The following is a 12,058-nucleotide window of genomic DNA, read 5'->3' as shown; positions in this document are numbered from 1 at the left end:
CATTGCACAGGCACCTCCATGTTGGAGGAGGCGGTTTAAATAGAAAGAAACCTCCAGCCATTGGCTGTGGATTCTTTAGAGGAATGCGTGTGGCCCCTTTAAGAAAGAGGAAGGGTGCGCATGCGCTCTAAGCACAGTGCTTGGAGACCTGCTAGGAGTACGTGCACCCCATGTAGTAGCAGTCCCGGAAGGGGCAGTATGGGATCCTTGGCGGTTAGTACGCTGATGTCCTTGTAGGGAGAGAGGGACTGCAGGCAGAGATGCAGGTGCTACAACCACAGCTGCCCTATTAAGAAAATGATTGCCTCACAGCTGCCCTATACACAGTATGATGGGTCTAGGCCTCCTCTTTACACAGTATGATGGGATCACAGTTAGCCTATATGTGTTATGACTGGCCCACAGCTGCCCAATGTAAAGTATGATGGTCCCAAAGCTCCTCTTTACACAGTATGATAGGACCACAGCTAGCCTATATGTGGTATGATTGGCCAACAGCTGCCCTATGCAACGTATGATGGGCCAACAGCTCTTCTTTACACAGTATGATGGGACCACATCTAGCCTATATGCGGTATGATTGGCCCACAGCTCCCCTATACAAAGTATGATGGTCCCCAAGTGCCCTATACACAGTAGGATGGGATGCTGTACACAGCATGATGCCCCCTCAGTGGTCAACACCCTGTACGATAGGCCCCATACTGTTTGATGCAACCATAGTAGTCTCTACACACTGTATGATGGTCTCCACAGTAGCACCACACTGTATTATAGCCCCACACAGTCATCCTTACACTGTACGACAGACCCACAACTCCCTAACTCACAGAATGGTGAGCCCACAACTCCCCTATACATAGTATGACAGGCACACAGCTCCTCTATATAGAGTAAGATGGACCCACACCTCCTCTATACACAGAATGATGGACCCACACCTCCTCTATACACAGAATGATGGACCCACACCTCCTCTATACACAGGAGGATGGATCCACACCTCCTCTGTACACAGAATGATGGACCCACACCTCCTCTATACACAGGAGGATGGATCCACACTTATCTTATACACAGTATTATGGACCCACACCTACCTTATACACAGTTTGATGGAAACACACCTCCCCTATCACAGTATGATTGACCCACACCTCCTCTACACATAGTATGATGGACCCACACCACTTCTAGACACAGTATGATGGACCTACACTTCCTTTATACAGAGTATGATGAATCCACACCTCCTCTATACACAGTATGATTTATCCACACCTCCACTATACACAGTGTGAAGGGACCACAGCTCCCCTATCATAGTTTGATGGACCCACACCTCCCCTATACACAGTATGATGGGCCCACATCTCCCCTATACACAGTATGATGGGCCCACACCTCTTCTATACACAGTATGATGAACCCACATCTCCTCTATATAGAGTATTATGGACCCACGCCTCCTGTATACACAGTATGATGGACCCACACTTCCTGTATACACAGTATGATGGACCCACACCTCCTCTATACACAGTATGAAGGACCCACACCTCCTCTATACACAGTATGAAGGGCCCACACCTCCCCTATACACAGTATGATGGGCCCACACCTCCCCTATACACAGTATGATGGGCCCACACCTCCCCTATACACAGTATAATGGGCCCACACCTCTTCTATACACAGTATGATGAACCCACATCTCCTCTATACAGAGTATTATGGACCCATGCCTCCTGTATACACAGTATGATGGCCCCACACCTCCTCTATACACAGTATGATGGACCCACACTTCCTCTATACACAGTTTGATGGACCCACACTTCCTCTATACACAGTTTGATGGACCCACACTTCCTCTATACACAGTATGAAGGGCCCACACCTCCCCTATACACAGTATGATGAGCCCACACCTCCCCTATACACAGTATAATGGGCCCACACCTCTTCTATACATAGTATGATGAACCCACATCTCCTCTATACAGAGTATTATGGACCCATGCCTCCTGTATACACAGTATGATGGCCCCACACCTCCTGTATACACAGTATGATGGACCCACACTTCCTCTATACACAGTATGATGGGCCCACACCTCCCCTATACACAGTATGATGGACCCACACCTCTTCTATACATAGTATGATGAACCCACATCTCCTCTATACAGAGTATGATGGACCCACACCTCCTGTATACACAGTATGATGGACCCACACCTCCTCTATGCACAGTATGATGGACCCACGCCTCTTCTATACATAGTATGATGAACCCACATCTCCTCTATACAGAGTATGATGAACCCACACCTCCTGTATACACAGTATGATGGACCCACACCTCCTCTATGCACAGTATGATGGACCCACACCTCTTCTATACATAGTATGATGAACCCACATCTCCTCTATACAGAGTATGATGGACCCACACCTCCTGTATACCCAGTATGATGGACCCACACCTCCCCTATACACAGTATGATGGACCCACACCTCTTCTATACATAGTATGATGAACCCACATCTCCTCTATACAGAGTATGATGGACCCACACCTCCTGTATACACAGTATGATGGACCCACACCTCCTCTATGCACAGTATGATGGACCCACGCCTCCCTTATACACAGTATGATGGTCCCACACCTCTCCAATACACATTATGATGGGCCCACAGTTGCCATATACAGATTAAGGTGCCCCCATAGCTCCCCTATAAAAAAATACAATGCTCACCACACTGTACGATGAGCTCCAAACTGTTTGATGCTCCATATTAATCCCACACTGTAAGATGGCCCCCTCAGTCATCCCCAAATTGTATGATGAAAGCCACAGTAGTCCCCGCACTGTTTGATATCCCCCACAATCTATAATTACCCCCCCCCACAGCAATAGCCACAATGTATGATGGCCCCCTCAGTAGTTCCCACACATTATGGTAGCTTGTACAGTAGACCCCACACTGTATGATGGCGATGGCCCCCACAGTAGCCAGTACGCTGTATAATTCCCCTATAGTAGTCTCCACACTGCATGATGGTTTCAACATTGTATGATGGCCCCTGCACCCCCGCACCGTATGATGGTCTCCCATAGGTACTATTAAAATAAAAACATACCGTAAGTGAATTGTCTCTAATACGTGTTTGATAAGTTAGCATTATTCAGCAAAACGCAGCAAAAAATGTTGTATAAACACTGAAAGAATTGACAGCTGCAGTTTTCAAAAATGGTGCAGTACTCACATTCAGTCATGAAAAAAAATAAGTGTGTGCATGAGATTTCTGAAATCTTATAGGTTTTGCTGGTCCTGTAATTCACATAAAAAATGCAGCAACAAAAATCACGCTGTACGTGAACATAGCGAGTGGCAGTGGCTCCAGGTGGGCTTCTCCGACTGAGGGGCCTGAAGAGACCAGCTACCACCACACACATTGATATTTTCTACTCTGTAGCATAAATTAGTCCAGCACAATCCAAACTAATAAGAATAAGTGCACTACAATTATTACTTAATGGGAAATGTAAGTATTTTCCTGCTCCTACTTAAGAAAGTAAACTACATAATGCCAGGTACCATGGATGGAAGATTTTTGACAGTATTTGCACTTGTTGATTAAAGCAATCTGGGACTGGAAGAAGGATTGTGCCGAATAAAAGCCACCATTTCTGTAATCCTGGATAACCCCTTCATGTAAAAATATAATAAGCAGCAATTCTGGTTATATGTATGTCACTAAAGCAATAATTTCTGGTCTTTCCTTTTAGGCATCAGTATGAAATGTTTCATGGCTATCAACATTAATAATATACATGTCAATGATACATCAGCTGGAAATAAAAGACATCTCTAGACAGCAATCTAGCAATGTGCAGGACTCCTGAGATACAAGCCAGGGGCAGACTGCATTCAGCCATACACAGAGGAGCCCTGCTGCGCCCCCTGCCTGTGGGAAGAACCAGTGCACCATACAGCTATAAAGAGGGCTGTGCACTTTTCTGGTACCTTCATTTCACCTCCCAGAACTGCTGTATCCTCAAATGTCTCCTGGTATCATAAGTAAGGCAGCTCAGCACTACCCTGCCCCTCCCAAAAGCCCACTTTCTGCTCCCCCTCCCCTCTGCTGTATGGGCTGGAGGTGCTGCTACCTCCAGGATTGGACCTCAGAGCCAGCACAGAGTGGGATTGAGGAGCTGTGTGCCTGATGACTGGTGGTCACCTCTTCTTCACTAGGTAAGACAAAACCATGGACATTTGCAAGTGCCTGGGCTAACTTCTCTGTATGACAGAAAGCCATCTGAATGCAACATCCAACTTTAGGGTAGATGGTGATCTCCTGAGCACCTCACTGAACATCTGGAGGACACTGCTAGGACAGATGACAGCTTCTCCTACAGCAGCCTTTAGGGGATGAGAGCCTCTGATGTGTGTGTGGACTGATAGATGGGCATTGGTACCTGCAGGGGTGGAAATGAGTGGTTTATAGATTGACACTTCTATTTTGATCATTGCAATTAATAATGGATCATGATCTCTTGTCTGTGGATGTCTCGGGTCCGGTGTGTGCAGAACCACCAGCATTGATCTTCACAGGACCCTGCAAATGTCACTGTATCATTGGACTCGAGTATTCTGTAATCAATGAGCTGGAAACAAATCTTGTAGTTTTAGGATGGGACCCAAAAATGTGTTTCCCATACTAACTTCTCTTTTTCTTATCCTCTCACTACTAATTGCTGGAATTAAATCATGAATCCTCCCTGGAAAAGATTCTGCAACATATTAGATCAGGATTTTACACTGGGGGCTTAAGTCAGACTAGAAAGGTCATGCAAAGTTTTCCTTTAGGACTCTACCTGAAAAGATAAAAATGTGTCTTGCTGTAATAGAAGATGTGTCCATAGCACGCAGGTACTAGGACTGTTCGGGGCTGGGGGACTGCACCACATCCAACACTTACTGATGGTTCCGACGATGGCAGATGCCTCCTTTTTATAGGCACAGTCTCTACTTTTGACCCAAAAAGCTCACAGTTTGGAAACCTTCTAACATCATCTGTCTCTGTCTGATTTGATGATTTATTTTCACATAATTTTCCATAATCTTGTCTCGGTAAATGATAGGCATAGCAGAGCAGAAGTAGTGGATATTCCGCCTAAGGTTTCTTCCACCCATAATGCAGTAAAGATGACAATAATAATATTTTACACATTTTGTATAGAGATGTGAAGGTTTTCTTTCTTTCTAAACACAAAGTTGTGATCCAAGTTAATGGTCCTGTTCTAAGAAACTAGTCTGCCAGAGACTGAGTACATGGCCAATTTCTTATTCTCTCCTGCCACCTACTGGATCTAGTGAGCATTGCATGTAGAGAACTAGGATCCAGTTATTTAGCATACATTCCTTCTACCTATCATTACTCATATAGCATTCACCAGAGGCGGACACAGACAGAAGAGGGTCCCCGTGGAAGAACCACACATGGACCCTTTGCGGTCCAATAGTTCATAGTAATACCCTTCTTTATGTATATGGAGAAGCTGCTGTGCAGGAGGATGTGAGCCCCCTTACCTTTTGGGGCGCCATGCACTTGCACAAGTTGGATGGTATGCTCACCACTGGTGCTAACATTCTGCAGCAGTGTACAAAGATTCAGTTTACTCATTAGCACACCAATGATTCAATTATTAGTGAGTCCTGCTTTGAGCAGGGGGTTGGACACGATGGCCCAGGAGGCCCCTTCTAGGATTCTATACTCAACCAAGAAAATGACATGGGATTTATATTGTATACATCAATAGCAGGGAAACACTTGCATTTGTAACTATTTCTAATCATCTTTACGCCTCATTCACACGTCAGTATTTTCCATCAGTATTTGTATGCCAAAGCCAGGACTGGAACATACAGAGAAAAACTAGAATTGAAAGATTGACCCCTGTTCTGGGCTTTGGAGGCACTGCTGGTTTTGGCATACAAACACTGATGTGTGAATAAAGCCTTAGATATAGTCTAAAGTTTTAGTAACAGATCATAACCCATGGCCAACAATATAGAGCAAAATGCACGTGGGTAAGTAAACCCCATCCGCTTGTGCACATCCCTTCATAAAGCCTGCTGTTCCATATGACATGCTACAGTATTTTCCTGGCTACAGCGGTTTTCCTTTTTCATTACAATAATGGAGAAACTCAATGACGGATGAGATGTCCGACATCCTAAGAGCAAAATACTTAGGATTTGCATGGAAGCAAGACAAGTCTGGAATATTTCAGGCGGTCAGATAACATTACTTAGATTCCAACAAGCACTTAGGCCACAAGTATGATCTGCAGTAGACAAACACTGCAGTCTAGGTCTCCATGTGGACCAGGGTGCTGATAACTATTGGAGTATTAGTCAGTAGGAAAGCCTTCCCTCCCATGTAAGTGCCATCTGCCAGCAATTATGTGCTCCGATACAGGCATTATAACAATGGCCTGAAATTACTTACACAAAAAGAGAAACGAGATATAATGCTTCCCATTTCATTTTCGAGATGTTTGAGGCTCAACGCAACTCTTTTGGCTTCCGTATGAGCGAGAATATAGTATATTGCAGTGCTGTTTACTTACACTGTGTGCTTTAAAAAGAAACCCTGAAATAAAGGGGTCTGCCTTTCCAAAAAATTGGGTACATGTTCAGCCATGTGTAGTTTGTATACAGAGATCCTCTTTGGTTTTACTCTTGCAGGCATATGTGACCTTTAGGCTGGCTGTTGACAAGTGTAGGAAAGATCGTCCGAGTTTCATCCATGTTCCATTTCTACGTCCATATGACATTCGTGTGACGTACATTTGCGATCCGTTTTCATATAACTACATTAAAAAAATGTACAGATCAAATACAGTTCCGGTATAGAATAGAAATGTATCCATAAAAATAAGATGACACACGGATGTTCTGTATGGGATCTGATTTTTCTTACGCGCCCATAGACCTTGAATGGGTGAGTTGCACCTGATATGAACATGAAAGTAGTGGATGCTGCGATTTGGTTCTCACTGACAGTCAGACCAAGAGAAAAATCACTATTGAATAAGAAAGGTCAGTGTGCTGTCCAATCAAAATTCAGACAGGACATGTTCATTTCATTTGCTCATATGTATCATCCCTTACGCTGATTTATAGAGTGTGACTTAGGCCGGGATCACACATGCGAGAAACACGGCCGAGTCTCTAATGTTAATACCCGGTACTGCCGCCGGCACTCAGATCGGAGCGTGCGGCTGCATAGCAATACATGGAGCCGCTCCCAAGTGCCGGTGGCAATGCTGGGTATTAACATGAGAGACTCAGCCGTGTTTCTCGCATGTGTGATCCCGGCCTTACTAAGGTACTCATCGGTGGAGTATGTATTTGCTATGGCACGGTTGATATGACCAGCAGTATAATTGAATCATTGGTATGCTAATTAATAGACATAAAATATGGACCACAAATTAGAATCTTGCAGAAAGCCATTTCATAAGAGCATGCTTGTTGAATAGCATCGTATCTCTGCACATTATATAAAACATAAGGCATGTTACCATTATTTCGGTTGGCATCTTGTGGAAAGTATACGTTTTGATGCATTATTTCTTTTTCTAGGTCAGGACCATTGGGCAGAATGTATCACTTACATCTTATACTCCTACTACTCTCTACTGTAATGCAAAGCACCAGCAAGGCAGATAATGAAGATCAGGAAGGTTACAATTGGCACATCCAAGAAATACCTCACATTGTCAATTCAGATGTTGTCCATCTCAACAGTCCAATGTTCCAAGCAGAACCAATAGAGGAACTCCATGGAACCTGTGGGATCGAGTGTCAGAAGAACTTGCCACCACCAACTCAAGATGACCTTGAAAACTACCTTTCCTACGAGACAATGTTTGACAATGGGACACGAATCATGACAAAAGTAAAGGTTCATCTGCCTGTCAGGTTGGATCAGACCAGTCCCTCAGTAAAACATACCCTGCGAAGGAAGAGGCAGATTTATGGTACTGACAGTAGGTTCAGTATATCTGACAAGCACTTTATGACCAATTATCCATTTAGTACTGCAGTTAAGCTTTCGTCTGGCTGCAGTGGCATTCTCATTTCACCTAAACACGTGCTAACGGCAGCCCACTGTGTACATGATGGCACAGATTATATCAAGAATACCAAAATGTTACGAGTTGGAATACTGAAAATCAGAACAAAGAGGGGAGGAAGAAGACGGAAGGGTTCGAACAGAAACAGAGAAATCCCACCTGCTGATGAAGACGCACCAAAGAGGGGCAAAAGAAAACAGAAGAAATCAGTACAAAAAAGGTCAGTGGCAGAAGAGACAGACACAGAGGAGACGCATCAGAGATCTGGCAGTGAAAAGAGCTCCCAAGCTGGAAAGCCATCCTTCCAGTGGACACGAGTCAAAGCAATCCAGATTCCTAAAGGCTGGTTTAAGGCAGTATCTGAAAACATGACCTTGGACTATGATTATTCAGTTTTGGAACTAAAGCGCCCACAGAAAAAGAACTTCATGGACCTTGGAATAAGCCCTGAGGTGAATAAAATGCAGGGCAGTAGAGTACACTTCTCGGGATTCGATGATGACCGACCAGGACAGTTAGTCTACCGTTTTTGCAGCGTGTCAGTGGAATCTAATGATTTGTTTTATCAGTACTGTGATGCAGAACCAGGTTCTAGTGGTTCTGGTATTTACATCCGTCTCAAAGAACCCAACAAGAAAAAGTGGAAGCGGAAAATCATTGCAATTTATTCAGGCCACCAGTGGGTGGATGTTGGTGCTGAGCAGCAGGACTACAATGTGGCCGTCAGAATTACTCCACTCAAATATGCCCAGATATGTCTCTGGATACATGGCAATAATGCCGATTGTTCTCAAGGCTGAACCTTTATTAAAACAATCACTTGGAACTTATGGAAGAAACCTTTTAGAAAAAGTTATTTAAAACTATGACAAAGGGACAATACAGGTTTTTAGAAAATGCAATTTCAAAGGCAACTTCTAGCGCATGTCCTAACAAAGCACCAGTGAAGGGAATATTGAAGCTGGAGAAAAACAGTGGCTAACTATATGGAAATAAAGGAATTATGTCATGTAAATATTTATTAGAAGAAACCAGCAGATCTGCTGTCGATATAGAGAACTCAGGACTGCCCCAAAGTAAGAAGATTGTTTTACAAGAGTTATACCATTACAGGAATGGAACCTTCACAATCACTTCACATTGTTATTCTTTGTTTCATCATGGTGGCAATGATTCAGAGCAACACCCGTTGGTGTGTCCAGCACGTGAAAAATCCTTGGTTTGTTGCATTGCTAAATAAAGAATGCAAGTGATCCTGTATTCATACTTTCCCAGAACTCATCTGCCCAGGGTGAATATGATTGGGTTAGCTTTTTAAGTGTTGTTGTCATCCTAAATAACTAATATGTGTATCTCATGTCTACACGCGCCGGTGTGAGCATGTGTATGTGCAGTAATGAATTTAAATGTAGTCCCTGCCACGTGCGTTTTGAAGCCATCAAAGGCCTGTGCGTTTATCACTACTAGAACTCAGTGGGTAAAATTGCCCATTTTGAGCAGTCATTCTGTACTTTACAGATTCCCTTCAAAAGTTAGTAATTGAAGACAAAACAGTATCATATACATTATGGACATATTTCCAAGTGCCAAGAAGTAATGGTGACCTGTTAGATGGTCCACATACATTTTACCCTCGATTACAAGGCAAAAAATGGGTTAGTACAGAACACTGCTCTCCTGGGGGAAAACAATATGTCTTCTATTTTATTTACTGGCAGAGAGCCACCTTCCTTGTAGAGACATGAAGCTTACTTGTTCCTCCGCATGGGTAGTGAGTGTCCACCTAGGAAAGATTATGCTCAATATGCAGAATATACTGTGCAACAAATAAAATAGTGCATGGAGCAAAACAGTTAATTTCAGCTTTAATTCTGCATACAGAATACGGTTTTCCCCTGTGTTGAGTCTGAAGAAAGTAGATAACTTCCTCTGCTAAAGGCCAGCAACTGATAAAATGATTTCTAATAAATAGAGATTACAAGGATTACTTGTCAATATAATTAGTGTTAGTTTATAAATAATTGGAACACCCCTTTAAACCATATTTATATGCTAAGATAAAGCCATTTGAAGCTATAGGCCTAGAAGCGCTTCTGAAAGTCTTCTAGGTCTTCTTGTATGCATTGAATTTATCACATTATCTAATATCCCCCATAGAAACACAGAATTGTTCCTACTCAGCCAGGTAGAATGTTGGCCGTCTCATTGCAACACTGCAGTTACAGAGTATCAAGGGGAGACATGTTTCCACCAAACCAGTGCTTCTACTAGATGGTCTCTGCCCCAGCCTTATACATACCAGCCACCGTATTCATCTTGTATTGGCGCAAATCTGGGCGATCTTTTGCAGGTTGTGACCTGCCGGGATCACTCCCGTGATCCAGAAGTCACAACTCAATGTAAGTCTATGAGAGTCAGAACGAGGTTCTCATACACTTGCATTGAGAATTGTTACCTAACATTACCTCTGAGGTTGCAGTCACACGATGGTGGCACACGACTGAATCAGTGCCAGGAAATGCTGAAGATGGCGGCTGCTAAGTATAAGACTTAGGCCAGGAAACTTAGATTAGTTGCACCACTTCAGAGCTTTGGAGTGGTGCTTTAATGTTTATTGAGAGCTTTTTCAGGCAGCTTTTTCCACCTGAAAAAGATGTTGTGCGCACATACACTTATATTATTTACCTGTTTTTCAGTAAGTCATGCATGTTCTGAAAGTCTATAGTATGAAATACAGGGAGGAATTAATCATTCCGTTTGTACCAGTTTTCTGGAGTAAATAAAATCAGAGTTTGCGAAAATACTCTCTCCAGTTTTTCAGCAGCTGTGTCACTCTTCTAAAGCAGGACTGATGGCAATGCTTATCACAGACTGACTAATTCACTATGATTTACATCAGAAAGTCACGTATATTCTAGAGTTCATAGCTCCCTTGGTTAGACCAGCACTCTGTTCACCCTTTCCTGAAATTTGGCGCTGCATAGACATGTGAAGTGCTGTGGAAAGTCCGACCCTCAACCTCCGCTGCTTTTTCATTGCTATATGAGGGACTATTGTGCTCTCTATTAGTTTGTGGGTCGTCCTCCGTCCCAGGGCTGTGGGGTACTCAGTATTGGGCTGGTGTCAGGTGGAAAGTATCACGGCAGCTGTGACCCGGTCCGTGGCCCTGGGCGCCCAATGTCAATGGTGGTGTGTGGTTAATGGAATTGAATAGTTCGTGACGCCACCTGTGGTGTTTGTCAAGCAAGATGTTAAGCCAACGCTGCGTGCAGATCCCCTGGGGCTGATGGTGTGTTGCAGCATAGATGGTATAGCTCCCCACAGGTGAAGCTGTAGCCCCAGGGCAGTGTGTAGGTGCAGGTAGAGTTGAGCGACTTTGTTCGGATCGGGTTTCATGAAACAAAATTTGTTTCAGATGAAACTGGTCCGACTAAGGCAAAAAAAGTCAGAGTTTCGTCCGAAACCCGACCTCAATGCAAGTCAATGGGAAATAAAAGTCGGCATTGAGCGTAAGACATTCATCCACTCAAAGCCGACTTTTATTTCCCATTGACTTGCATTGGGGTCGGGTTTCGGACGAAACTCCGACTTTTTTTGCCTTAGTCGGACCAGTTTCATCTGAAACAAATTTTGTTTCATGAAACCCGATCCGAACAAAGTCGCTCAACTCTAGGTGCAGGTAGTGTAAAGGATGATACCCAGATGTAGCGGTGCTGACGGTGTTGGCGCACAATGACTGGAAGAAACCAGGGCTTGTAGTTCCAAAGCTTTACTCCCAGTTCGTGGTACCCACTGGTGCCCGCCTCCGTGCCGTGTCCTCCGGGGCAGAGACTCAATCAACCTCCCGGGCAAGTTAGGCTTCTCCTCTCCAACACTCCGCCAACATGTACCTGTCCTGA

General features: G+C 43.9%; 1 protein-coding gene across 1 annotated transcript; it reads left to right on the top strand.

Annotated features, from left to right (window-relative positions):
• The first annotated feature begins 4,057 nt into the window (after window positions 1-4,057).
• On the top strand, window positions 4,058-11,544 carry PRSS35 (serine protease 35). The gene is made up of 2 exons (XM_073589659.1): window positions 4,058-4,266; window positions 7,666-11,544. Exons 1-2 carry the CDS (start codon window positions 4,238-4,240, stop codon window positions 8,957-8,959), a joined length of 1,323 nt encoding a protein of 440 aa, XP_073445760.1. The 5' UTR covers window positions 4,058-4,237; the 3' UTR covers window positions 8,960-11,544.
• Window positions 11,545-12,058: the final 514 nt, after the last annotated feature.

Source organism: Dendrobates tinctorius, unplaced genomic scaffold (assembly GCF_039654945.1).
Source record: "Dendrobates tinctorius isolate UK_male_01 unplaced genomic scaffold, ASM3965494v1 ptg000111l, whole genome shotgun sequence".
NCBI lineage: Eukaryota > Metazoa > Chordata > Amphibia > Anura > Dendrobatidae > Dendrobates > Dendrobates tinctorius.
This window is presented reverse-complemented; position numbering and strand designations above follow the sequence as displayed.

What these genes read in the sequence shown, in the direction of transcription:
- PRSS35 (XM_073589659.1), top strand. Translation starts at nt 4,238, where the DNA reads ATGACTGGTGGTCACCTCTTCTTCACTAG. An exon ending in GGTCACCTCTTCTTCACTAG is followed by an intron (nt 4,267 to 7,665) that starts GTAAGACAAAAC and finishes TTCTTTTTCTAG; the next exon opens with GTCAGGACCATTGGGCAGAA.